Below are 27,080 nucleotides of genomic sequence, written 5' to 3'. Positions count from 1 at the left end.
GTAAATACATGATTACAAACAAATCTGCGAAGGAAAAGTTCAGGGGGCTGTGAAAGCAGGTGACAGGGAGTCATTGTAGGTGTTGTGTGGTGGGTGGGGTGGGACGGGTGTCAATACTGAGAGGATCTTGTATTCTGGATTACACGTTATAGTCGGGGTTTTCAATCCTGAATCTGTCCACAGATGGCTTCCGGGTACCTGTGAGCTCCCTGAATTTGTATTTTCAAATTCTACACTTTTCTGGGTAGGGAGTTCTGGGCTTTCTCCTGACTCTCAGGGGCTCTAACCCACAGGCTGCAGTAGCAAGAGCGCGGCTTGGGCCAGCATCCTGATACTCTCCCCTCTCCCACAGGGGCCCGGGCCCGCTTCTAGCACTGGGCCTTTACAGACTGCTGCTCGTGGCCCTGATGACTGCAGACCTCGTGCATTTCTGCCGCGGTCGGGGCCGGGGCCGAGATCTGGGCCGGGACCTGGGCCGGGACCAGACCTGAGCAGCCACGGGCGCCCCTCTCGCCCTCCGCCGCGCGCCGCCTGCCGGTCTCAGCGGGAACAGACTAAGCGCGCCTGGGGCTTCTCTGAGCCTGCGGACCCGGGCCGAGCGTCCTGCCCCTCTTCCCGGCGTGCTCTCCCCTTGGCCCCGCCCCTTCTCTACCACCGCCTCGACGCAAGACTGGGGCGGGGCAGCCGACGGCGGATTCCTGAGCCTAGACCCACCCCTCTCCGGAGACTGCGCCTGCGCGCGCTCGGGACGTCTGCTGCGCGATGACCGTGAGTGGTCCAGGGACCCCCGAGCCCCGGCCCGCCGACCCCGGGGTGCGTACCCATCTCCCTGCGCCATCTCCACTTCGCACCTGCTCTGACCATTCTCGGGCCTCCTTCTCCCTCAATCTTGGCCCTCCATGGGACCCACCCGCGACCCCCAGGCTCCTCTGCCCCTAGCTCCCCGGCTCACCCTGAGCCCACCTCGGACGTTTCCACCCCTTCCCTCCACAGGCCAGCTCAGTGGAACAGTTGAGGAAGGATGGCAACGAGCTGTTCAAATGCGGGGACTACGAAGGCGCCTTGACGGCCTACACCCAAGCCCTGGGTCTGGGCGCAACGCCCCAGGACCAGGCCATTCTGCACCGGAACCGGGCCGCCTGCCACCTCAAGCTGGTGAGCGAGCCGGCTGCTCTTCCCCTAGCCTGCCCGGACTCCTGTTGGCGCACCTCGCCGCTGCTTGGGCCCCGACTGGACATTCGCCTTCTCAGGCCACCCACACTTGTTACACGTCTTTTGGGTCTCTAGGTGGTGGGGGGACCTGGTGACTAAGGAAAACAACTTTGTTGCCCAGTCGTGCCCGAGAAAGGAGATGACCAGCCTCTCAGGCCTGTTCTTCTCTTACAGGAAGATTACGACAAAGCAGAAACCGAGGCATCCAAAGGTAGGGGAATGTGGCCCTTGTGTGGAGCTGTGGGACTTCTGGGGTGGGCAAGGATTCTGGGACCACTGCACCGTCACTTTCTTCTCCTCCTTTCACCCCTGAAACACATCTGCCTTTTTTCTTTCCCACTTCCTGGGGCATTTCCTTCCGCAGCTACCCTCACCTTTTCTGAGGCTGAAGTACTGAGCCCCACATCCGTCCCCCCACCTTCCTCTGCCCCTCGAGATCTTTCCCTGCTGCTCTTGCCTGGAGATGGTGGCCTCATGGGTGCTGACAGAGCTCCTGTTTGTGCTCAGCCATTGAAAAGGACGGTGGGGATGTCAAAGCACTTTACCGGCGGAGCCAAGCCCTAGAGAAGCTAGGCCGCCTCGACCAGGCCGTCCTTGACCTGCAGAGATGTGTGAGCCTGGAGCCCAAGAACAAAGTTTTCCAGGAGGCCCTGCGGAACATCGCGGGCCAGATTCAGGAGAAGGTGTGTGAGTAATTGAGAGAGCGAGGCATTGACCAGTGGTAGAGGGGCACTGATAAATGGATCTGGATCACGTGTGTAAACAGTTCTTTGGAAGGGGGATGCTGATGGCAAATGACCTTATAGAATGATGTTCAACCTTGCCAGTGGTTACGTAAAAGCAAATTAAAAGAACAGCAAGGTGCTGTTCTTTTTGGTGGTCTGTTTGGCAAACATTTAAAGTTTGTACGCATTGCTAGAAGGAGGGAGACACATTTAAGCGGTGAGGTTGCGGGAGGACGTAGGCTCGTTCATGACTGCTGGAGGGGGTATAAATTGGTACAGCTCCTTTGCAGAGTCCTTTAGCATATCTTTGGAGTATAATTGCTTTACAGTGTTGTGTTAGTTTATGCTTTATAACAAAGTGAATCAATTATACATATATTCCCATATCTCTTCCCTCTTGCGTCTCCCTAGCATATCTTAAAATTTTAAATGAGCATGTCCTGTGATTCAGTATGTTTACTTCTTGCTGTCTCCCCTAGAGAAGCCTTGCCTGTGTACACAAGCAGGTGTGTGTTTGTTTGTTTCAGCCTTGTTTGTAGTAATGAAAAATTGGAACTTGCTTAAATGCCCAGCAGTAGGGGAATGGCTAAATAAACTGAGTGACATCCTTACTACAGACTCCTATGCAGTAGTTGCTAAGAATAGGCAGATCAACACATATGGACGTGGAAAGCTGACACTTGTTAAGTGAAAAAAAAACAAAACATATAATAATGTATAGTATAATACCATTTATGTTAAAATGATCCCCCCCACCAAATGCGCTCAAAATAATACCATGTTTTTTCCATGGGTACAGTTGGGTATGTAAACACAAAGAAAAATATTTTAAAAGACGTGCATCAAAATGATGACTGTGACTGCTAGGGAAAGGAATAGGATCGAGAGGGCTTTTCAAAAGAGATTTTGCTTCATTTGGTTGTTTTTTTAAATAGACATTGTGTGATACACATATTTAAAAATTAATTTAGGAGAAAATAATCTAAAGATTGTCATGAACTATTATCAAGCTTGAATTAGCCAGATAATTTGGTGTTAAAATTCTGAGCCAGTGGAAGCAAGTAATATGATGGCAAACATCTTATCAAAAGTTTGAGACCTGGGAAAGCAGACTATTTTATTCTCAGTGTCAGCTCTGTCTGATCCGCTGGGGCTGCTTAGAATCCTGTGTTGAGAAAGATTAGGAAGCAGGTTGCCTGGGTCTAGGAGAACGTGTTGTGCCATGAACCACGTCTGCCATGGCTGCAGGAGGAGAAGCGGGGAGCGGCACACATGCTAGGCATGTGCTGCTGTCCATACCCAGGACCCTAGGGAGGGAGAGGGCCTAGGATGAGCTTGGTCATTCAGATTATTTTTTTAAAAACATCAAAAAGAGAATCCTTGACTTAAAAGGCATGTCAGCAGCTACCTCGTGACTTGCTGGCTCCCTTGCAGGAGGTATAAATACTGGTTCAGCGCCACGGGCAGTGCACCCAGGCTGCCACAACGTACATGGCCCCCCTGGGAGTGGGTTGCCTCATGGCTAACAGGACGCCACCCCTTCTGAATGGCCCTGCCTTCAACATCAGTGCTGCCCCCGCTGCCCAAGTGGGAAATAGCTCAGAGAAGAAAACGGCTGTCGGGAGTTTGGGAGGAGCTGCCAGGCAAGTCTCTTCCTGCCCAAGGTAGCTTGGTGCGAGGCCTAAGCCCAGGCATCCTTCTGTGCCTCCCGGAGTCAGGAGCCAGGCCCTGGGAGGAGCCGGAGAGAACAAAGAGGGGATGTGTTGTCTCCAGTCAAGAGAGGCAGTTCCTCACATTCTTTGCTGATTTGTCGTAGGTGAGTTACATGTCTTCGACGGATGCCAAAGTGGAGCAGATGTTTCAGATATTATTGGACCCACAAGAAAAAGGCACTGAGAAAAAGCAAAAGGTATGGAACTGTGTGAGTGGGAGCTGAACTCCCCTGTGTGCTGATGTTGGCCCTGGGAGCCCTGCTGGCCTGGCCTGCTGCACGTCGCTCCTTAGATCGGGCAGCTGGGCTCACAGAGCCTGGGTGGGAGCTCAGAGGGCCTGGGGCCTAAGTGTGAGCCAGGGAGAGGGAACCAGTGTTCCCGAGGCACCTTGTTGGTGCTTAGGTCCTGTGCTAGGAGTTGGGTGTATAGGGGTGACTGAGGCACTGTTTCTGCCCTTCAAGCTTTGCCAGGGACTCAGGACTCCATTTATTCTAACCCTCAATGCCAAGAGCAAGCTCTTTGCTCTACTTACAGAGGAGGAAGCTGAAGTTCACAGAGGTTAAGTTTATGGCCAAGGTCACTCAGCTGCTAAGTGGAAGCAGTGAGGTCCAGAGCTCAGGGCGTCTACTCGCCCTGCCCTGTGCCGTGTACAGTGTTCACGTTATGTGCACTTCCTTTGACGCAGGCATCTCAGAACCTGGTGGTGCTGGCCCGGGAGGATGCTGGAGCTGAGAAGATCTTCCGGAGCAACGGGGTTCAGCTTTTGCAGCGCCTGCTGGACACGGGAGAGCCCGACCTGATGCTGGCGGCCCTGCGCACACTAGTCGGCATTTGCACTGAACACCAGTCACGGGTGGGTGGGGCGAAGGGTCTAGTTACTGCCTCAGTCAGTCTGTCTGTCCACCCACTCTTCCGCCTCTCATCTTATAAGGTAAAATATAAGGAGATACGTAACGAGAGGCAAAATTAAAATGACACAAAAAGACCACTGACAAAGTTTGGGACAAAGTGCGGCCAGGAAGAGCGAAAGCAGCCCACTGACACCCTGAGCACTTGTTTTTTCATTTATTTTATTTTTGGCTGCGTTGGGTCTTTGTTGCTGTGCACGAGCTTTCTCTAGGTGCGGCGAGCAGGGGGCTACTCTTCATTGCGGTGCACGGGCTTCTCATTGCAGTGGCTTCTCTTGTTGCGGAGCACAGGCTCTAGGCGCACGGGCTTCGGTAGTTGTGGCTCGCGGGCTCTAGAGCACAGGCTCTGTAGTTGTGGCACACGGGCTTAACTGCTCTGCGGCATGTGGGATCTTCCCGGACCAGGGAACTCTCCTGCGGCAGATCACAGAGACACCTGGTCATTGATCCCCTCGTTGTCCGTGTGGTAAAAGCAAGCTGCATGCAAAGAGCAGGGCACCTGTCCTTCCCTCACCATCAAGCTGGCATTTCCCTTGGACAGGGGTCCTCACAGTGCTTGATGTGGTCAGTGATGTGACCCACAGCAACTTTACCATCGAGACCAGATATGTAGGGCAGGACCCTGAGATGGTTCTCAGTGTAGACTGTGGGTGTCCTGCACAGACGGTTCAACAAGAACAGCCCTGCCCCAGGCCGGTGTCACAAAGTCCATGCTCTCGTTCTTGCCTGAACTGACTGGACCTAGGGAACAGGGACTTGACTCTTGGTTGCTTTTAGAGGAGCCCACAGTTCCTAGATCAGGGGTGGAAATGTGAAACATTCTATGAACACTTCAGGCCAAGATCGGGCTCTATTTCTGGGTCTCCCAGGACTAGGAATGGTAAAGCCACGTGAATTCCGCCTGCCTCCTCTAGCCTTCCTGCCCATCCCTGTTGTGAATGAGGATGGACCCAAGTAGACCTTCGGGGTTTTTCCAGCTCAGAAATGGGCGTAGAGGCCTTGTGGTTCGTTCCATGTATGTCCACATCCCCAGGATGTAGACAGAACCTCAGGGTTGGTATCAGGGAGGAATGAGGTGTCCCTGGGCCAAGTAGTCAGGTAGCTTTGTCCAGGCTTATGTTTCTCCTTCCTGGGGAGACACGAACCAAAGCAGCTGCCTTCAGAGCACAGTATTCCTTGTCTTTTCTGATTGGAGCCGAGGAGAGAGAGAGTGGGGGAGTCCCCTGGAATGTTTCTTTAGGAAGCCCTTCCAACAAGATGATCCTGGCATTGCCCTGGCCTCACCCTCAGCAGACCCACTTTGCTTTCACGGGGAGCTGCTCTTTCACCCACATGTTTTCTCCCCTCTGGCCACCCTTTCTGACCCCCAGTTAGGGATCTCCACGGCTGCCCTTCACCAACTGGAAGCTCTGCCCACTTCTCTCCCACCCAGACAGTGGCGACCCTGAGTGTGCTGGGAACTCGGAGGGTGGTCTCCATCCTGGGCGTGGAAAACCAGGCCGTGTCCCTGGCTGCCTGCCACCTGTTGCAGGTTATGTTTGATGCCCTCAAGGAAGGCGTCAAGAAGGGCTTCCGTGGCAAAGAAGGCGCCATCATCGTGGGTGAGTGGAAGCAAGTCTGTGTCCTGTGGTGTGGCTCTCGTGGAGAGGAAGGGGCTGAGCCAGCCAGGCCAGCTGCAGCCGCAGGTTGTTCAGGAATACGGCTTGTTGACAGTATCTTACTCGAGGTTCTAAGTAGCCAGGGCGCCTCGGGGAAGGCTGGAAACCAGTGCTCAGGCTGCAGGTCCCCTCACTCTACCGGGGAAGTTGGGGCTAGGCCACTGGAGAGCCCACTAATGTCTTCTTGTTGCCAGATCCTGCCCGGGAGTTGAAGGTCCTCATCAGTAACCTCTTGGAGCTACTGACTGAGGTGGGGGTCTCAGGCCAAGGCCGAGACAGTGCCCTGACCCTCCTGATTAAAGTGGTGCCCCGGAAGTCTCCTAAGGACCCCAACAACAGCCTCACCCTCTGGGTTATCGACCAAGGTAGGTGATAGAGTCTTAAAAGGAGAGAGAAAGGGAATTCCCTGGTGGTCCAGCAGTTAGGACTCTGCACTTTCACTGCCGAGGGCCTGCGTTCGATCCCTGCTCCAGGAACTAAGATCCTCCTGCAAGCCATTGTGGCGTGGCATATAAGTAAATAAATAGGTAGGTAGATAGATAAATAAATACAGAGAGACAGGGAAAGATCAAGTGTGTGTTGCATCTTGCTCGGGTAGCTGGGCCTGCTCGTCTCCAGGAGGGATTGCACCCAGCGTGTGTCTGCACTGAAGTGCATGCGGCCTGCACTGTACCCTTAGGGAACATTGGCCCCTTTAGCCGTGTTCGTGTGCACGTGCACGCACGTCGAGCGGGCCCACGAGCAGGTTAACAGGGAGGCCGGGTCAGCTTTCTGTGTCTGGAGTTTTTTCAATGAGTGTGTGTTACTTCTATATGCAGGGCGAATATTCTTCAAGTTTAATATATAAAGCCATACTGCTCTTTTCCCTTAAAAGATAAATTAGGAAGGGTTGGCAAAGTCCCAGCCTGAGTCCATCTGTTGGGTACTCGTCTTTTCTTGTTATCCCAATTATCCTGTGAGGCGTGGATGTTGTTTTCCCCTTCAGTTTTACAGATGAGGAACCTCCAAACCCTACAGCATTCACCCCCACGGGCAGCGCCTGCATGCAGACCTTACTTCTGAGGTCCTTGCCTGACCCCACGCCTGCCCCCAGCCCACCAGCTTCTGTGAGCCTGTCTGCACTCTGACCTCGGGCGAGAGTGGTCCTGCCTTTGCATGCATTTCCCAGGAAACCTCTTCCCTTTGCTTATAGGGGTTGGAACTCATGTTCTGCTGTCTAAATAGGGTGTCTTTTCAGGTCTGAAAAAGATTCTGGAGGTGGGGGGCTCCGTGCAGGACCCTCCCGGGGAGCTCACAGTGACAGCAAACAGCCGTATGAGTGCCTCCATTCTCCTCAGCAAGCTCTTCGATGACCTGAAGTGTGATGCCGAGAGGGAGAACTTCCACCGACTCTGTGAAAACTACATCAAGTAAGGGAAGCCTCCTATTGCCAGGGTTCCTGCGAGAGTTCTGACTCTTTGGGGAGGGACAGCAGTGAAAGGTTTCCCACAAGGAGAGCAGCCTTGGGGAAGACGAGCTGGGGCCAGACAGGGTGGTCCCAAGGGCCACATCTTGTTCCAGAGTGACCTCCCCAGGGACATTCTTTCTCAAATCAGTTCTCTAGCGCAACAAATGTCCTCAAGCACATAGTGTTCACTGAGCACTTACTGTGTGTCCGTTCTGACACAGCAGTGCAGCATGACAGTCCTTAAGGAGCTCACAGCTAGGAGAAGACAAGTCAGGAAATAAGCAGCACAAGTTCAGATCTTAGTACAGGGAAGGAGACAACAAGGTGGTGTGAGTGAGAGTGACCTACATTAGGTGGCGTGTCATCAGGGGAGGCTCGAATGAAAGCCTTGATAAAGAACGCCAGCGACTGCCATCCAGAGGAGGTCCTCGTCTTCCCATTGGCAGTTTTTCTTTTCTTCTTCTTCTTTTCTTTTGACTGCTCCACGCAGCTTATGGAATCTTAATTCCCCGACCAGGGATCAAACCCGGGCCCCCCCGGCAGTGAAAGCCCAGAATCCTAACCACTGGACCACCAGGGAATGCCGGCAGCTTTTCTTGCTGTTGCTGCCCAAGTAGTGCAGATGCCCGGCCAGTGGAGGGGAAGGGAGGGAAGGAGAGTCCCCTTATGCTGGCTTTGATGTGACAGCTGCCACCCTGTACCCCTCAGGAGCTGGTTTGAGGGCCAAGGGCTGGCTGGGAAGCTGCGGGCCCTCCAGACGGTGTCCTGCCTCCTGCAGGGCCCGTGTGATGCCGGCAACCGGGCCCTGGAGCTGAGTGGCGTCATGGAGAGTGTGATCGCTCTATGTGCCTCGGAGCAGGAGGAGGAGCAGCTGGTGGCCGTGGAGGCCCTGATCCATGCAGCCGGCAAGGCCAGGCGGGCCTCGTTTATCACGGCCAACGGCGTCTCGCTGCTGAAGGACCTGTACAGGCGGGGCGAGAAGGACAGCATCCGCATCCGGGCGCTGGTGGTGAGACGGGCGGGCCTGGGCTGGGCAAGCGGGCAGCCAGGCAGGGGCCCCGGGCTGGCTGGTGTCTCAGGGTGCAGCACCAGCACACGCTGGGTGACAGTATGGGACGTGCAGGGCCTTGTCGAGGCCGGAGGCAGGGGCCCTGGCTCCTACTACCACAGGGCTCATGGTCGGGTCAGAGAGATGAGCCTCGTACAGAGAGGACACCTGAGAATGCAGGGCGGCCCGGGCTGCCCCCTGCGGGCAGTGGGAGCGGCTCCAGGAGGAGACGATGGAGGACACACTGGGCAGGCGGGTCAGAGGGCTGTGTGGACAGGCTGGGCCAGCAGGCGGCCCCAGGAGCAGGTGGTGTGGGGACTACCTGGCCTCCCTGGGCCTGTTGCAGCCCTGCACCTTGAGGAAGCTGGTCCTCCTCCTTGGAGCACTTAGTCCTGGGTTTCTCCATTCCGTGAGGATCCTGGCCTGGGCCAAGGTACCCATCTTCTCCCCACATGGATCTTAGCTCCATCTGTAAAGAGCTTCCTTCTATGACGTGGAAAGAAAGAGCAAATCCCAGTGTGATCGGGCGGGGTTGGGGCCCAGGCCAGCACGGTGGTCAATACGTCAGTCTCTACCAGATGCCATGTCACGTGGCCACCCCAGTAGGTGATTTTGCTGCCCGGTGCTCCAGGTGGTAACCTGGTGGCGGTGTGCATGGCCTCCAGAGAGCCTGACAGAGTGCCCGGGGGGGAGCCCACGCCAGCTGTGGAGGAGCCCTGCTCTGCCTCCGTCCCTCGGCCAACAGCTGGTTCTCACCTCTTCCACCAGGGACTCTGTAAGCTCGGCTCGGCCGGAGGGACTGACTTTAGCATGAAGCAGTTTGCTGAAGGCTCCACGCTCAAACTGGCCAAGCAGTGTCGAAAGTGAGTCATTTAGCACTGTTGTGGCTCCCGACCTGTCAGCCAGACCTCAAAAGAGGAGGGTGGGGCCTCCTCACTGCCCTGTCCTCCCCCAGGCAGACCCTCCTGCGCTGCTGCGTGAACTGCTTCTGTCTGTGGCGGGGATGCCCCAGCCCCTGGCTTTTCCCCCTTGGTCCTGGTGTACCCCTCCTGTCCCCCCACCTTTCTGATGGTCATCTGTGCCCTGCATGCCCCCAGGTGGCTGTGCAATGACCAGATCGATGCGGGCACTCGGCGCTGGGCGGTGGAGGGTCTGGCCTACCTTACCTTCGATGCCGATGTGAAGGAGGAGTTTGTGGAGGATGAGGCTGCGCTGAAGGCTCTGTTCCAGCTCAGCAAGGTAGCTCCATGGGTTCCTGCAGTCGTCCGGGGACACTGTCTAGGGTTAGAGCTTACGGGGCTTTCTTGGCAGGTCTTAGCCAATGGCTTTTGTGACCCCACGGAGAGGGGGGCTGGTAGCCCGAGTGGCCGCTCTGTGTGGCCTGGGTGTACTGGCCTGCGCCAGCAGGGTCGGAAAGGACAATCTCTTAGGAGGAGTTGGGGTGGTCAAGTGTGTGAGCTCCCAAAGTCTGGGGCCACCCTCGGGCCTTGGCGGTGCCCAGATTCATCCTGGTGCCCACATGGTCCAGCTGAGGGTAGAACTGGGAGCCTGGGCAGCGCTTATCCCGGTGCTGCTGTTCCCCCCGGGATGGCCGCTGATGGCCCCTCTGCCCCCGGCAGTCCGAGGAGAGGTCGGTGCTCTTTGCAGTGGCCTCGGCGCTGGTGAACTGCACCAATAGCTACGACTACGAGGAGCCGGACCCCAAGATGGTGGAGCTGGCCAAGTATGCCAAGCAGCACGTGCCCGAGCAGCACCCCAAGGTGAGGGGGCTGCTAGGAGGGGTTTGGGGGCCTCCATGTCACTGGGACCAGTTGACCCGAGACATCCACAGCAGATGAGCCTTCTGTTTAAGCGGGTTCCTTCCCTTTGTTTTCATGCTCATCAATTTGTGCCGTGAGGAGGGTTCCCCTTTCCCTGCCTAATCGGCCGAGGCCCCTGTGCTCAGCTGCCTCCTCCCCCAGGACAAACCGAGTTTCGTGCGGGCTCGGGTTAAGAAGCTGCTGGCGGCTGGCGTGGTGTCGGCCATGACGTGCATGGTGAAGACCGAGAGCCCTGTGCTGACCAGTTCCTGCAGGGAGCTGCTCTCCAGGTGAGCCTGCCCCAGCTACACCAGACCTGCTGCAGCCTGTCAGCCTCCAGGCTGCTGATGGAACTGCAGCGGGAGCAGGTCCTGGTGCCGTGGGCCCCTCAGAGCAGGGGGCCACCCGCATGGCGTCCTTCTTTTGCTGAGCCCAGGAGTGGAGGGTCTGCCTGCCAGAGCCCGGGCCGGCCCGTCCAGCACAGCCTTCTCCCCACAGGGTCTTCCTGGCTTTGGTGGAGGAGTTCGAGGACCGCGGCACCGTGGTTGCTCAGGGAGGGGGCAAGGTAAGCGGGCTTACAGACTCCTTCCCGATGGCATATAAAACATCACTGAGTGGCTGCTACACCAGAGATCAGTGTTGGGTGTGGGACGGAGAAGTATTATTAGCGACCAGCAGGAATGTCTTCCTGCTGAGAGAGAGATGCTGGGGGCCGGGGGTGGGGGAGGGTTTTTAGAGCCCCGGACTTTGTGCCTATTAGGGTCCTGAGCTCTCCTCCTTTCCCTTGTGTCATTGACCTCCATGGCTCTGGTGCCGGGCACAATCCACATCTGTCCCTTAATAGTTGTTTCGGGAAGTGTTTGGGTAGCTTACTGGGAGGCCTCAGAGAGATGAGAGGGTGGGAGTGGGAGTATCATTGTCAAGCCTGGGGAGAGAATGGCGGGGAAGGGTGAGGGCAGCACAGTCAGGGCCTCAGAGCCTCGTGGTTTGGGCCTTATGTTCCTGGGCACATCTTGGACACTGATGGGCTTGTCCCTACAGGCTCTGCTCCCGCTGGCCCTGGAAGGCACTGACGTGGGGCAGACGAAGGCAGCCCAGGCTCTTGCCAAGCTCACCATCACCTCCAACCCAGAGATGACCTTTCCCGGTGAGCGGGTGCGTGTCTTTCTCCCCGAGCGCTGGCCTGTCCTCCACCCCCTCACAGGGCCCTGATGGCCTTTGACCCGAGCTGCGGCTCCTCCTTGGGGAAGTGTCAGCTTTGCTGAGCCCTGGGGGTGGGAAGGGCAGGCTTCTTTTTGGGGCTGGACTCCCTCCCATCTGCAGGGCTGGTGGGGTTGGGGGAGCTGGGGCGCATAGCCCTGACAGGTGGGTGCGTATCGCAGATCTACGAGGTGGTCCGGCCCCTCGTCTCTCTCCTGCACCTCAACTGCTCCGGCCTGCAGAACTTTGAGGCACTCATGGCTCTAACAAACCTGGCAGGGATCAGCGAGAGGCTCCGGTAAGGTCCCTTGGGATGTGGGGCCTGGGCAGGGCATCATGGTTTGGACCATCCCCAGGAAAGCGCTTTACAGCGTGGAAAGCACTCACCAGTCACTCACTTCTTTGCTCCTCATGGTGACTCCTCTGCACCTTACCGCGGAGGAGACAGGCTGAGAGGCGTGACTTGTGCAGTGTCCCGTGAGATAGCAAGGGACTGGGCGATGACAGCGCAGACCCTGGAGTCAGGCTGCCTGGGTTCAAATCCTGGGTTCACTGTTTATTAGTGTATAACCTCACAAGTAACTTAATCCCTCTGTGCCTCAGTTTCCCCCTCTGTGAAATAGGGTGGCTAGAGTACCTAGCTCGTGGAGGGGCAGCGAGGAGGACTAAATGAGAAAATACGTGTAAAAGCATTTACTACATGGGCCCTGGCAATGTGCCCAAGCAGCACAGATGAGCTGTTACTGCTGATTGTGACCTTGGGCCACTCAGTCTCCTCTTCTGCAAAATAGTAATAATGATAATCACACCTGCACCTTCACTGTAGGGCTGTAGCGAGGATTAAGTAAGGTAGTCCGAGTGCTGGGTCAGGGTGAGGGCTCGAAAGTTAGGTGTTAGCATTGCCATCATCACCACCTGGGTCTCCTAACTCCTACTTTAGAGCATTTCCCAAGGTCCTGTGCTATTTCCTAGGCCCAGTTAGAAGGCTGGAAACTACTGCCTGGTGGTTTCATCCCTGGTGCAGGAGGGTCTTTGGATATTGCCCAAGGAAATCCTTGGCCCCGGGTTTGATTGTGTGGGGAAACGGGTGGGGGTGATGGATGCCAGCGCTCTGGTGATGCCGACCCTCCACCCTTGGCCCCACAGGCAGAAGATCCTGAAGGAAAGGGCTGTGCCCATGATTGAGGGCTACATGTTTGAGGAGCATGAGATGATCCGCCGGGCAGCCACCGAGTGCATGTGTAACTTGGCCATGAGCACGGAGGTGAGGGTTGGTCCAGGAGGCGGTCATGGCAGGCAGGCACGCAGAAGTACCTGTCCCTGACTGGCCTTTGCCCCAGCTAACCTGGTGCACTCCCCGCTTCCGGCCACAGGTGCAGGATCTCTTTGAAGCCACGGGCAGTGACCGGCTGAAGCTGCTGGTGCTGTACAGTGGAGAGGACGACGAGCTGCTACGGCGGGCGGCTGCTGGGGGCCTGGCCATGCTCACCTCCACGCGGCCCTCGCTCTGCAGCCGCATCCCCCAAGTGGTCAGTGCCCCTTCTTGGTGGGGCAGGGGAGGTGGGCCAGGAGCCCCCAGCCAGGGTGTGTAAGTGAGTGCCCTGCCAGGGTTCCCTGATGCTCGGTGGTCACGCTGCCCTGTTTCCTGCAGACCACACACTGGCTGGAGATCCTGCAGGCCCTGCTTCTGAGCCCCAACCAGGAGCTACAGCACCGGGGCGCTGTGGTGGTGTTGAACATGGTGGAGGCCTCGAGTGAGATTGCCAGCACCCTGATGGAGAGCGAGATGCTGGAGATCCTGTCAGTGCTGGCTAAGGGCAAGGAGAGCCCAGTCATGAGGGCTGCCGCCTCTTGTCTAAGGAAAGCAGTGGAATATGGGCTTATCAGACCCAGCCAGGATGGAAAGTGAGGACCTGCCTCTCACACACGCTACCTATCGCAGCACAGGGAGCGAGGACAGACATGGCCTTGGCTGGTGGGTGCTGGGGTGTCTCCTGCCCAGCTGCCCTTTGATGTCCTCTGTTCTGAGTCAGGGGCCACGTTCACAGCCCTGCTCTGCCAGCACTGCCTCCAGCCTCACGCAGCAGGGAACTTTTCCTGTACTACTTAGACAGCTGGGAACGGGGAAGGTGCGTCCTAACTCAGCCTGTGGATTCCCTGCACTGGGAAGGATCCAGCTGTGAGCCTCACCAGCTGTGAGCCTCACCTGAGCCTGCTGGCACACTCCTCATCCTCTAATAAAAAGTGTGTGGAACTCAAATATGTGCCCAGTCAGTGGGCAGGGAGGGCTGGCTGTGGGCCAGAGCGTGGAGCAGGAGCTGGGCATGGCTGAGCGTGTGGGCAGCTTTTCAGCAGCACAGCCACCTCTGTGGAAGGAATCCAATGAATTCCCACCCCAGGGCCCGCTGAATTGCCTTTTAATCCTTGTAGAGGGCCAAAGGGTAAATGTAAGCAAATCAATAAAGTATCCAGTCGCATGGAAACACATGCATTAGGCTTTTCAATACTTCTGCCTTTATTTATTTATGGCTGCTTTGGGGTCTTCCTTGCTGTGTAGGCTTTCTCTAGTTGCAGTGAACGGGGGCTAACGGCGGCTACTCTTCGTTGCGGCGCGCGGGCTTCTCATTGCGGTGGCTTTTTCTTGTGGCGGAGCACAGGCTCCAGGCACGCGGGCTCAGTAGTTGTAACTCAGGGGCTGTAGAGCGCAGGCTCAGTAGTTGTGGCGCACGGGCTTAGTTGCTCCGCCGCATGTGGGATCTTCCTGGACCAGGGCTTGAACCCGTGTCCCCTGCATTGGCAGGTGGATTCTTTAACCACTGTGCCACTATGGAAGCCCACTTCTTCCTTTGTATTGAGAGTTTTCAGTGACCTCCAGTCAGGCAGAGCTCGGGATATGGGAGTGGGAAAGCCCTGAGGGAAGCTCCAGTAGCTGGGCGGGGTTGGAGCTAAGCTTGGACGGATGCGGGCATCCCCACCTGCCTGGGCGGGTGGTCCCTTGAGAGCCTGCTTCCGCTCTCTGCAGCGCGGACTAAGCCCAGCTTGACTCTCATTGGCTTAACGGAGGTAAGTGACAGATCCTGAGCCAATGGAAGGTAAAAGCTGCCCAGCACCCGCCTAATTCGGGTGCTGCTTCTAGGGCCTCAGGCCCGCGCGTGTCCATTAAATAGCTGCCGCCATCTCAGACAGAGAGGACTGACAGGCGGCGCCCGTCACTGGGGTCGCTTGTCGCCAACCCCTTAGTTCTTTCTGATCGTCCCCCAAGTGTTTCTAATACTGACTCCGCGGCCCCGCGCGTGCCTGCGGAGGACGGGACCATCTGGCCCAACGAGCCCACGCCCACCGAAGGTTTCGCCCACTCCCCGCCGGAGGCCGCAGCGGCCTAGCGTAGGCCTTGGGACCGGTTTGATCGAGCTGGGACTGGACAGGCCGCGGCGGGGATCGCCGGAACCGAGGTGAGCTTGTCCCAAGGCTGTCCTCCCCGCGCGGTGACATCACCCCTCTCTCTGGTGATTGGCCCCGGGGAGGCGGCGGCAGCCAATGGGCGCCTCGCTCAGGGCGCGGCTCTTCAAACCTTTCCTCCTTGCGGCTGCCAGCCAGGTCCTGGGCTGGGTGGTGACTCGTTCCTGGGTGGCCGCCCTGCGCCCCGGCCTTTCCTCCTCCCTCAAGACTGCCCATCGGAAGGAGCTGCCTGAGGCGGTGGAGGGCACAGGGTCAAGATTAAGGTCAGAGGCTTACTAGGGCTGGGATTTGACCCGGAAGGGGTAGGAGCCCAGGCCCGGGTCAAGGAGAGATCCAGGACCTGACTTCACAGGCTTGAAAATGCCAGTGAAATTCTGATCAAGTCGAACATGCTGTACGGAAAAAGTGGCCTTACCGTGCCACTCGACTGTGCGTTTGTCTCCCCATTTATGCGTGAGCTCCTTGGAAGTAGACATCGGTCCTTCTCAATGACTTAGCCTAAGGGATCAATAAATGCATGTGGAACGAATAAATGACTAGATAAGGTCCAGTTGAAATTGTGTTTATATAGGTCCCTGAAAATCCAGTGGTCATTTTTATCAATTCTAAGTACTGGACTTAATAAGCTGATACCGTGTGCTTGCCATGGTAGGCGCCAACACTTGAACCCTTTATTTGCATCTGTTCCAAATAATTCTACAAGGTACGTACAAACATCACCTCTCCTACTCCCCAGCTTTGTGAAACTGAAGAAATTGAATTGGATTGAGAGAGTTTAAGTAAATTGGCTGAGGACACAGGCACTGGTAGCTGCAGAGGCAAACATGTGAACCCTGGAACTGGTCCTAACCCGTACAGGGCATTGTCTCTCAAATGCTCTGCCTTCCACTGGTGGGAAGAGCACTGTATGTGGAAATGATGAGCCTTGAGTTCAGCCTTCTGCCCCGCTGGGTCCTAAGCTATGTGATTGTGTAAGGGTTACTTTCTCTGGGAGTCTCCGCTGTCAAATGGGGGCAATTCTAGTTCCCAAGATTACATGGGATAATGTGCCTGGCATTGGGAATTTGGAGGGGGAGGGACTCAGATCCTAGTCCAACGCCTAAGAGAGAAGCCATTTAAATACCTCGTGCCCAATCTGTGGGACAGCGAACTTGCTCGAGTCAAAAGGGAAGGCAGGAAAAGTGCCCCACTCTAGACAGCTCAGAATCTTCCTAAATCTGGCAGGACTTTAGCCAAGGCTCCCGCTCAGCGAATGTTGGTGGAACGCACATCGTCTGCCTCTGTGGTTAGGAGGATGGCATTTCCCCCATTTTACAGGTGAGGCAGCTTCAGTGTACCGCAAGGGCTCATCTGGAAGAATCTCTTCGAGTTCTAGCCTTAACCCTCCGTCCCGCCGGCCGCCGCAGCCAGGTCGCAGCCAGCAGAGGGCGCTGCCGGGCATGGCCGAGGAGCGTCGCGGGGCCTGGTTCGGCTTCGGTTTCTGCGGCTTCGGGCAGGCGCTGGGCTCGGGGCGCGGGCGCCAGGTACACAGCCCCGAGCCTCTGAGGGCGCCAGGCGCGGGCCTCGATGTCTGCCGCGTGAGCGCGAGCTGGAGCTACACCGCCTTCGTGACCCGTGAGCACCTCCTTCCGGCCCCATCCTGACCCCAGCCCCGGGTGCGTGTCCCGCCCCCTCCCCACCCAGCTCTCCGGCCCCCGCAGGTGAAGGAGGCCGGGTGGAGCTGTCTGGCTTCGCGGTCGGAGCGGCGGGCGGCTGCAGGGACGCGTGGGCGTCGGAGGAGCTCCTGGTGGTGCTGCGCGCGGGGCCGGGACCCGGGGCCGGGACGGAGCTGCAGGCCTGGGCGCCCGGTTCGGCGCTGCGCGGGGAGCCCCTGTGGGCCCAGACCGTGCCGGAGGCCGAGCGGGAAGATGGACCGGTCGGCGATGAGACCCAGGCTGGGCCGCTGCCGCTGCTGCCCTGCGCTCGCGCCTACGTGAGCCCGCGGCCGCCCTTCTACCGGCCTCTGGCCCCGACACTGCGGGCGCGCCGGCTGGAGCTGGGCGCTGAGCACGCGTTGCTGCTGGACGCGGCGGGCCAGGTGTTCTCCTGGGGCGGGGGCAGGTGAGGTGGGCCGGCTGGGCTTTTGCGGCGATGACGGGGTGGGGGTGGGGGGGTGCGGGTAAATGTGGCTCGGAGTGGGAGGTGAGCATACAGGGGGCAGGAGTGAGCAATTGGGGAGGGAAGGGGAGGGAAGGGGAAGGAGACCCCTTGGTGTAGTTGACTAGGGTCTCCCTTGCTCAGGCACGGACAGCTGGGCCACGGGACTCTGGAGGCAGAGCCGGAGCCGAGGCTGCTGCAGGCACTGCAGGGCCTAACCATGGCTGAGGTGGCCGCAGGTGGCTGGCACTCTCTGTGTGTGAGTGGTGAGTGACCTAGTGCTTTTCCAAAACCAGCTCAAGGTCTCGTAGGCTCCAAACCTTTCTCCTTCTCTCGCAAATTGATGGGTGCCCTAGCCGGGCCTCCTCCCAAGCTCCTCCCACATCAGCCAGCCCAGTCATTCATGACTCCCTAACGCCTCTCAGATTCAGCCCCTCTGCTGCCACCATCACCCACTCGCACCCGGACTGTCACAGTTGTTTCCTGTCTTCTGTTACTGGTCTCACTACCCCTCCCCTCCGTCTGCCTCCAGCCAGGGCTGTCTTTCTAAAATACTCCCCAAGGGAGAATGAAGGGGTGAGGGGCAACCGAGCTAAGGAGAAAAAAAAAGCAGCAGTTGCCCGGGTGGCCGTGATGTGTGGCACACAGTGGACACTTGGATGCCCACCGGGAGGATGATGATGGTGAGTGTGAGCTCTGGTGGTGCCATGGCTGGTGACCCAGGACCAGAATGAGGAGTTTCACTTTAGATTGTGTTCACCACTCTGGCAGGTGATCCAGGTGTAGCTGATCTCTAGGCTGTTGGGTGCAGCTGGGAGCAAATGATCTTTGCAAGGATCTGCATTTGGGGCTCTGGCCTCCACTTATATCATTACCGACCAGGTCCTGATATGCAGCAAGCTAGACGCTGAGATGCCAGGTTTACAGCCAAGAAACACTTTGTTCACAAGGCAGCCAAGCGAGGAAATGGGAGAATAATAAGTCTCAGATCTGCCTCCCTGAAGGGAGTTGGGGTATTTATGGGATAAGCAGGGTGGTCTTAGGCGTGGGGAAAGGTGATTGGAGGTAGGGAAGAAGGTGAGGTAATCAGTGTTCTGAGTAGGCATATCTGGGTCACATGCGTCTGCATATTCAAAATGGAGGCGCTTTGGGAATTCCCTGGCGGTCCAGTGGTTAGGACTCGGCACTTTCACTTCAGGGGCCCTGGTTCAGTCCCTGGTTGGGGAACTAAGATCCCACAAGCCGCGCAGTGTAGCCAAAACAAAAAAGTGGAGGCACTTAGCATGATCTGAGGGTGGAGTTTTCCAGCCCTCTGACATCAAAAGGCCATCCACTGGACATCTGCACAGGCCCAGTTTTAGGGTCAGTGGCCCCAACTAGTCCCCAGCTGGCTTTCATTGGGCAGGAGCTGACTCCAAGTTCCTGTGAAACAACTGAGTTGCATGAAGCTGGGAAGGTATGCAATTAAAGAGAAGATGCTTCAGACCAGACCTCCCAGGTTCAAATCATCACCCTGCCCCTCGTGATCTTGGGCAGAGCACCGAACCTCTCTGTGCCTCAAGTTTTCTCTTGAATAAAATGGGGATATTGTGCTTAAAACAGTGGCACAGAATAAGCACTTGATAAAAATTAGCCACTGCTGTTAGTGAATTTTTAGCATAGGGCTGTTGCTCTAATCAACCAACTCCAGTGTTGTGAGAGCTTCCAGAGGCCTCCGGGGGAGGGGGAGGGTGCAATGGGTAAAGGGGGTTGGCTGGATGGTGACAGATGAAAACTAGCCTCTTGGTGATAAGCACACTGTAGTGCATACAGAAGTCAAAATATAATGCTGTACACATGAAACTTATATAATGTTATAAACCAATACCACCTCAGTTAAAACAACAGTTTTTTAAAAGGCCTTCAGTAGGACAGGTGGCAGGTAGGGCTGACGAAAGGGGCCTGGGCTCAGTGGATGTGAAAAAAAGACCACTGGGGAACTTCCAGGGCCACATTTCCAAACTGCACGCGGGGGGAGTGGGGGGTGCAATTTAACAAAAAAGGAAAAAATGAAAGTGGAGAGGAAGAGCCAGCAGAGACTTCCTTTAAGAATAGGGTGACCTGAAGGCACTTAAGGGGGAAGGGGCCCTGTTGAGACAAGGAAGCTGCTGGGCCCTGAGGAAAGCACTCTGCCTGGAGTGCTGACTTGGGCAGGGCAGGCAGGAGTTGTCTTTAGGGAACTAGTGGGGTGTAGTGGAGTCTGGATGGATGCCCATGCTTAGGAGGTGGAGGGGGCGAACACAGTCTGTTAATGGGGCCCCTTTATCTCTCTTTCAGAGGCTGGGGATATTTATATCTGGGGCTGGAATGAATCAGGGCAGCTGGCCCTGCCCACCAAGAGCCTGGCAGAGGATGGAAAGACAACCGCAGAAGGTGAGAGTCAATTCTTTTTTTTTGATATATTTTATTGAAGTATAGTTGATTTATGTTGTGTTAATTTCTGCTGTATGAGAAAATGATTCAGTTATACATACATGTATACATATTCTTTTCCATTATGGTTTATCACAGCATATTGCATACAGTTCCCTATGCTACACAGTAGGACCTTGTTTATCCATTTATATATAATAGTTGACATCTGCTAATCCCAAACTCCCAATCCATCCCTCCCCCACCCCCCTCCTCCTTGGCAACCATAAGTCTGTTGGTGAGGGTCAATTCTTGATTTCCACACGTTTCTCTCATTCCTGACTCCTGGCCATATTGTTGGCCTGAGAGCTACAGTGCTCAAAAGGGTACGTGGCATCCTTGGGACCCCAGGACACAATGAAGGACTCTGAGCCCCTTATGAGAGGGAGCACGGCAAGGCTGATGCCAGTGTCAGCACTACATGCCCCACAAACCTGTCAACTCCAGCACTTCCCAGGGAATGTGGGGTTGGGAGCGATGGCTCTGGAGCTAGAGCAAGTGTGTCAGCTGTTGTAGTGAGTGAGTCAGTATATGAATGAGGTTTAGATCAGCGCTGAGTGTTCAGCATCATTATCATCATCACTCTTATTACTTCTCTGAAGCCTCAGGACTGAATGAAGATGGTTCTGAAGTGAAGACAGTAGCCGGGGGTGAGGATGGAGCCCCCGTGCCCTTCATAGCTGTCCAGCCCTTCCCGGCTTTACTGGACCTCCCCCTGGGCTCAGATGCAGTCAAGGCCAGCTGTGGATCCCGGCACACAGCGGTGGTGACAAGTGAGTGGGGCTGGGTAGGCTGGTTCAGGATGGAGCGGGAGGTCCCTCCACCCCGCTCTCTAGCTGGTGGCTACAGAAAAGGGTGTGGTCACCTAAACAACTACCATTTTAATTAAGCATCTTTGACATGTACTGAGTAGCTGCCCCACTCAGTACACTCCCACGGGGCTTTAACAGTGGCTCCCCAGCCTGTCAGGCCCCGAAGGTTCTTCCTTCTGGAGGGAGGCTAGTGTTGCCAGCCTTTCGTCTGACAGCAGGGCTGTCCTAAACTCAGCAGCTGTCAGTTGCAGGCCAATCAGTCCGCATATAGGGAGGTGAACTTTTTCAGTTTGGATCCTTTATCACCCCAAATGTGACTAGACAGTTGTTAAAGAGAGAGAGGATACGTTTGCTATGCCAAGTAAGTCTCGTGGTGACCAGAACATGCTGGCAGGCCGAGCTGGACAAATGCCTAGTCAAAGAGCAGTGGTGTCAGCCCCTTACTGTCCTTTTGCTGTCCTTTGGTTGCAGGAACGGGGGACCTCTACACCTGGGGCTGGGGTAAGTAAAAGGTTTGCTTTTGTGATGCTTAAACCAAGGGGAGGAAAGACCTGGGAGTAGAGGGCAGGTGACAACAGCCATGCAGAGAAGTGGAAGCAGGGGACTCGGCCTGACCATTGGGACTGAAAAGCTCTCTACTCCCTTCTCTGGAACAGATCTAGGCACACTAAGAGGGGCAGAGACCAGACAAGAGAGAAATAGGACAACATGTCAGTATTTCCCATCTACCTTTCTGAAAAGGTATTTGTCTTAAGGGAATATTTAGCCAGCAGTCATGAAACATCTTTTGGTCTGGCACTGGGTAGAGAAAAAGATAAAATAAAAATCTCTGCTCTGAACATCTGAGCTTAGAAGTGGGGAGCCTGGAGGAGCATCTTGCCTCTTGGGGACCTGTGGAATTGCCTGGTCCTGGAGGCTCTGTGGTTCTGGTCTCCTGAATTCACAGAGCAGACACCAGCAGACTGGTGGCTTAAGCCCAGCACTTCAGTCAATCGGCTGTTTTTCCTTCCTGGAGGGGAAAAGCCACAAGGCCCAGTGGAGAGGATGGCAAAGCAGCTCATTTCACTTTAGGTAAATATGGACAGCTTGGCCACAAAGACACGACCAGCTTGGATCGGCCCTGCCGTGTGAAGTACTTTGTAGATAAGCAACTCCAAGTAAGGACCGTGAGCTGTGGGCCCTGGAACACCTATGTGTATGCTGTGGAAAAAGAGAAGAGCTGACATGTATAGATAAGGGCATAAAATAAATGTAGAGTGAAAAATTATGAAGCTAACACCTGTGAAACTCCCCCCAGGTCAAGGAAAACCATTGCCAGCACCCCAGAGGCCCCACATTTGGCCTTCTCTATCACAGCCCTCTTGTTCCACCTTAGAGCAGGCAGCATCCTCAACTTTGTCTTCCCATTAGAAACACCTGGAGGGAACTCCCTGGCGGTCCAGTGGTTAGGACTCTGCCCTTTCACTGCCTAGGGCACGGGTTCAATCCCCAGTCTGGGAACTAAGATCACACAAGCCGCGTGGCACAGTGTGGCCCAAAAAAAAAAAGGAAAAGAAAGAAACACCTGGAGATTTGAAACTGGATGCCTAAAGCCAGCATCGCAGACACAATGAAATCAGAACTTAGGGGTGTGGAACCTAGATGTGGGTAGATTTTTTAGGCTGCCCCACCCCCGGTGATTTGGAGGTAGTGCTAAGATTGGGAACCACTAGAGGTCATCTTCTTTTGTTATTCACATACCTGTTTTCATTTTGTCTCATACCATTCCTTGTATGCATCTTTATACAATATAATTTGTCTGCTTTTGAACTTTAGGTAAATAGAATCATTCTGTGTATGTTCTTTTATGTCTTGTTTTTTCATCAGCACTGTATGATTCATCTGTGGTGTAGTGCAGTTGATTCACTTTTTATTGTTATATGGTATTCCATTGTATGAATTATACCTCAAGTTATATATTTTCTTACTGATAGTAATTTGTTTCTTTTTTCTTATTGAGTTAAAATACACATAACAAAAAATTTACTATCTTAATCATTTTTAAGTGGCATTAAATACGTTCACATTGTTGTGTAGCCATCACCACCATCCATTCCCATCTCTTTTCATCTTGTAAATCTGAAACTCTACAGCTATAAACAATAACTCCCTGTTCTCCCCAGCCCCTGGCAACCATCATTATACCTTGTGTCTGTCCTGTGCTCTTGCCTACTCTACGTACCTAATATAAGTGGAATCATACAGTATTTATCTTTTAATAAGATAAATATTGGCTTATTTCACTTAGCATAATGTTCTCAAGGTTCATCTATGTTATAGCATATTGCAGAATTTCCTTCCTTTTTAGGTCTGAATAATATTCCATTGTATGTATATACCACATTTTGTTTATCCATTCATTGGTTGATGGACACTTGGGTTGCTTTCATGTTTTAGCTATTGTGAATACTGGCTCCTATAAACATGGGTTTACAAACATCTCTTTGAGACTGTGCTTTTAATTTTTTTGGATATATACCCTAAAGTGGAATTCCTGGGTCATATGGTAATTCTATTTTTAATTTTTTGAGGAGCCTACATACTGTTTTCCACAGTGGCTTTCCCATTTTACAATCCCACCAATAGTGCACAAGTGTTCCAACTTCTCCACATCCTCACCGAATACTGTTTTCTGCTTTTTTGACAGTAACCATCCTGATAGGTGTGAGGTGGTATCTCATTGTAATTTTGATTTGCGTTTCCCTAATAATTAGTGATGTTAAGCATCTTTTCATGTGCTTATTGGCCATTCACATATCTTTTTTGGAGAAATGTCTATTCAAGTCCTTTGCCCATTTTTGAATCTGATTTTGTGTGTGTGTGTTTGTGTGTGTGTTGTTTTAGGAGTTCTCTATATATTCTAGATACTAATCCCTTATCAAATAAGTGATTTGGAAATATTTTCTCCCATTCTGTTGGTTGCCTTTTTATTTTGTTGACACTGTCTCAATGTAAAAAGTTTAATTTTCATGAAGTCCAATTTGTCTATTTTTTCTTTTGTTGCCTATGCCTTTGTTGTCATATCTGAGAAATCATCACCAAATCCAATATTATGAAGCTTCTGTCCTATGTTTTTCCAAGAATTTTATTGTTTTAGGTTTTATATTTTGGCCCTTGATCCATTTTGAGTTACTTTTGTATATAGTGTTAGGTAAGAGTCCAACTTCATTCTTTTGCATGTGGTTATCCAGTTTTCCCAGCACCATTTGTTGAAAAGGCTGTCCTTTCCTCATTGAATGGCCTTGGCACCCTTCTCAAAAATCATTTGATTGTATATTCGAGGGTTTATTTCTGGGCTCTCTATTCTATTTCATTGATCTATATGTCTGTCTCTTTTTATGTCAATACTGTTGTGATTACTATAGCTTTGTATTAGGTTTTGAAACCAAGAAGTGTGATTCCTCCAGTTTTAGTCTTTTTCAAAATTGTTTTGTCTGTTGGGGTCCCTTGAGATCCCATATGAGTTTTAGTGTTTTTCTATTTCTGTATAAAAGTCCTTGATATTTTAAGAATTGCACTGAATCTATAGATTGCTTTGGGTACTACTAACATTTTAACAATTTTTTTTTAATTTATTTTTTTTGGCCACGTCGGTTGAGGCACATGGGGTCTTCATTGAGGCATGCGGGATCCTCTGTTGTGGCGCGGGCTCCTCATTGTGGCGCTCGGGCTTCTCTCTAGTTGCAGTGTGCGGGTTTTCTCTCTCTAGTTCTGGCATGCAGGCTCCAGAGCGCGTGGGCTCTGTACTTTGCGGCACGTGGGCTGTCTTGTTGAGGCGCGTGAGCTCCGTGGTTGTGGTACACGGGTTTAGTTTCCCCGCGGCATGTGAGATCTTTGTTCCCCAACCAGGGATCGAACCTCTGTCCCCTGCATTGAAAGGCAGGTTCTTTACCACTGGACCACCAGGGAAGTCCACTTTTAACAACATTAAGTCTTCCAGTCCATGATCGTGGGATGTGTTTCCATTTATTTATGTCTATAATTTCTTTCAGGAGTGTTTTGTAGTTTTCATTGTACATGTCTTTTACCTCCTTGGTTAATTCCTAAGTATTTTATTCTTTTTGATGCTACTATATATGGAATCATTTTTTTAAATTAATTATTTTTGGCTGCGTTGGGTCCTTGCTGCTGCACGCGGGCTTTCTCTAGTTTCGATGAGCCAGGGCTACTCTTCGTTGTGGTGCACAGGCTTCTCATTGCAGTGGCTTCTTTTGTTGCGGAGCTCTAGGCACGCGGGCTTCAGTAGTTGTGGCTCGCAGGCTCTAGAGCGCAGGCTCGGTAGTTGTGGCGCACGGGCTTAGTTGCCCCGCAGCATGTGGGATCTTCGCAGCCCAGGGCTCGAACCCAGGTCCCCTGCAGTGGCAGGTGGATTCTTAACCACTGTGCCACCAGGGAAGCCCTGGAATCATTTTTGTAATTTCCTTTTTGGATTGTTCATTGTGTATAGAAATACAACTGATTTTTGTGTGTTGACTTTGTATCTTGCTACTTTGCTGAAGTCATTTATTAGTTCTAACAGCTTTTTTGTAGTCTTTAGGATTTTCTACATATAAGATCATTCATCTGCAGAGATACTTTTACTTCTTCCTTTCTAATTTGGATGCCTTTTATTTCTTTTATAACCTAATGGCTCTGACTAGAACTTCCATTACTATGTTGAATAAAAGTGGTGAAAGTGGGCATTCTTGCCTTGTTCCTGATCTTAGAGGAAAAGCCATTGAGTATTATGTTTGCTGTGGGATTTTCATATACGGATTTTATTGTGTGGAAATAGTTCCCCTCTTTTCCTATTTTACTGAGTGTTTTTAATCACGAAAGTGTGCAGAATCTTGCTTTTTCTACATCAGTTGAGATGATCATGTGTTTTTTTTCCTTCATTTTGTTGATGTAGCATGTTACATTGATCATCCTTGTATTCCAGGAATAAATCTCACTTGGTCATGATGTATAATCCTTTTCAAGTGTTGCTGAATTCTGTTTGCTAGTATTTTGCTGAAGATTTTTTTCATCTATGTTCAAAAGGGATATTGGTCTATCGTTTTCCTGTAGTGTCTTCTGGCTTTGGTATCAAAGTTATGCTGGCCTCACAGAATGAGTTAGAAAGTGTTTCTTCCTCTGAAATATTTTGGAAAAATTTGAGAAGGATTGGTTATTAGTTCTTTAAGTATTTGGTAGAATTCACAGTGAAGCCATTAGGTCCAAGGCTTTTCTTTCTTGGGAAATTTTTTTTTAAATTATTTGTTTATTTTTGGCTGTGTTGGGTCTTCATTGTTGCATGCAGGCTTTGTCTAGTTGAGGTCAGCAGGGGCTACTCTCTGTTGCGGTGCACGGGCTTCTCATTGTGGTAGTTTCATCTTGTTGCGGATCACGGGCTCTAGACACATGGGCTCAGTAGTTGTGGCTTGCGGGCTCTACAATGCCCGCTCAGCAGTTGTGGCGCACGGGCTTAGTTGCTCCGCGGCCTGTGGGATCTTCCCGGACCAGGCCTCAAACCCATGTCCCCTGCATTGGCAGGCGGATTCTTAACCACTGTGCCACCAGGGAAGCCCTTTCCTGGGAAATTGTTGAGTAGTGATTCAATCTCCTTACTAGTTATAGGTCTATTCAGATTGTTTATTTCTTTGTGATTTAGTCTTGATAGGTTTTGTGTTTCTAGGAACATGTCCATTTCACCCAGGTAATCTGATTTGTTGGTGTACAATTAATTGCTCATAGTACTCTTTTAAAAAAAATTTTTTTTATTTATTTGGCTGCACCAGGTCTTAGTTGCAGCATGCGGGATCTAGTTTGCTGACCAGGGATTGAACCCAGGCCCCCTGCCCTGGGAGCAAGGAGTCCTAACTGCTGTACTATCAGGGAAGTCCCCATAGTACTCTTTTAAAACCCTTTTTTCTTTCTGTAGAATTAGTAGCAGTGTCCCTGCTTTCATTTTTTTAAATATATAAATTTGTTTATTTTTATTTTTGGCTGCGTTGGGTCTTCCGTTGCCACACAGGGGCTTTCTCTATTTGAGGTGAGGGGGCTACTCTTTGTTGTGGTGGTGGGCTTCTTATTGCAGTGGCTTCTCTTGTTGGGGAGTAAAGGCTCTAGGTGTGCAGGCTTAGTTGCTCCATGGCATGTAGGATCTTCCTGGACCAGGGATCGAACCTGGGTCCCCTGCACTGGCAGACAGATTCTTAACCACTGCGGCACCAGGGAAGTCCCCTTGCTTTCATTTCTGATTTTAATGACTTGTGTCTTTTTTCCTTAGTCCATCTAGCTAAAATTTCATGGATCTTTTTAAACAACCAACTTTTGGTTTCACTGATTTTCTCTCTTGTTTTTCTATACTGAATTTTGTATCTTTGCTGTAATCTTTATTTCCTTCCTTCTGCTAGCTTTTGGTTTAGTTTGTTCTTTTTCTAGTTTTTAAGTTGAAAGTTAGATGGCTGACAAGATCTTTCTTGTTTTTTTAACGTGAACATTTACAGCCAT

At 52.8% G+C, this 27,080-nt stretch overlaps 2 protein-coding genes across 3 annotated transcripts; both read left to right on the top strand.

Annotated features, from left to right (window-relative positions):
- The first annotated feature begins 697 nt into the window (after positions 1-697).
- UNC45A (unc-45 myosin chaperone A) lies at positions 698-14,175 on the top strand. 2 transcript variants are annotated; one of them, XM_082836185.1, is made up of 20 exons: positions 698-768; positions 994-1,155; positions 1,387-1,423; positions 1,720-1,895; positions 3,754-3,846; positions 4,335-4,502; positions 5,990-6,158; positions 6,410-6,580; positions 7,453-7,624; positions 8,371-8,671; positions 9,479-9,573; positions 9,808-9,949; positions 10,330-10,470; positions 10,672-10,799; positions 11,008-11,074; positions 11,551-11,664; positions 11,892-12,007; positions 12,856-12,973; positions 13,083-13,238; positions 13,361-14,175. In XM_082836185.1, the coding sequence occupies exons 1-20, from the start codon at positions 763-765 to the stop codon at positions 13,616-13,618; spliced, it is 2,790 nt and encodes a 929-aa protein (XP_082692311.1). In that variant the 5' UTR covers positions 698-762; the 3' UTR covers positions 13,619-14,175. The 2 variants fall into 2 exon arrangements, with proteins under 2 accessions (XP_082692311.1, XP_082692310.1); XM_082836184.1 differs by having other exon boundaries at positions 740-813.
- Positions 14,176-14,982: 807 nt separating this feature from the next.
- Positions 14,983-22,450, top strand: RCCD1 (RCC1 domain containing 1). The gene is made up of 8 exons (XM_082832700.1): positions 14,983-15,161; positions 16,486-16,782; positions 16,869-17,268; positions 17,449-17,570; positions 19,621-19,716; positions 20,358-20,528; positions 21,039-21,068; positions 21,639-22,450. Exons 2-8 carry the CDS (start codon positions 16,608-16,610, stop codon positions 21,788-21,790), a joined length of 1,146 nt encoding a protein of 381 aa, XP_082688826.1. The 5' UTR covers positions 14,983-15,161; positions 16,486-16,607; the 3' UTR covers positions 21,791-22,450.
- Positions 22,451-27,080: the final 4,630 nt, after the last annotated feature.

The sequence above is a fragment of the Leucopleurus acutus genome (genome assembly GCF_964270905.1).
Source record: "Leucopleurus acutus genome assembly, chromosome: 1".
Classification (NCBI taxonomy): Eukaryota; Metazoa; Chordata; class Mammalia; order Artiodactyla; family Delphinidae; genus Leucopleurus; species Leucopleurus acutus.
This window is presented reverse-complemented; position numbering and strand designations above follow the sequence as displayed.

Coding starts and splice junctions, on each gene's coding strand:
- UNC45A (XM_082836184.1), top strand. CDS start 763: ATGACCGTGAGTGGTCCAGGGACCCCCGAGCCCCGGCCCGCCGACCCC. Junction 3,847..4,334: donor GCACTGAGAAAAAGCAAAAG/GTATGGAACTGT, acceptor CCTTTGACGCAG/GCATCTCAGAACCTGGTGGT. Junction 13,239..13,360: donor GCAGCCGCATCCCCCAAGTG/GTCAGTGCCCCT, acceptor TGTTTCCTGCAG/ACCACACACTGGCTGGAGAT.
- RCCD1 (XM_082832700.1), top strand. CDS start 16,608: ATGGCCGAGGAGCGTCGCGGGGCCTGGTTCGGCTTCGGTTTCTGCGGC. Junction 16,783..16,868: donor CTACACCGCCTTCGTGACCC/GTGAGCACCTCC, acceptor CGGCCCCCGCAG/GTGAAGGAGGCCGGGTGGAG. Junction 19,717..20,357: donor TGGAAAGACAACCGCAGAAG/GTGAGAGTCAAT, acceptor ACTTCTCTGAAG/CCTCAGGACTGAATGAAGAT.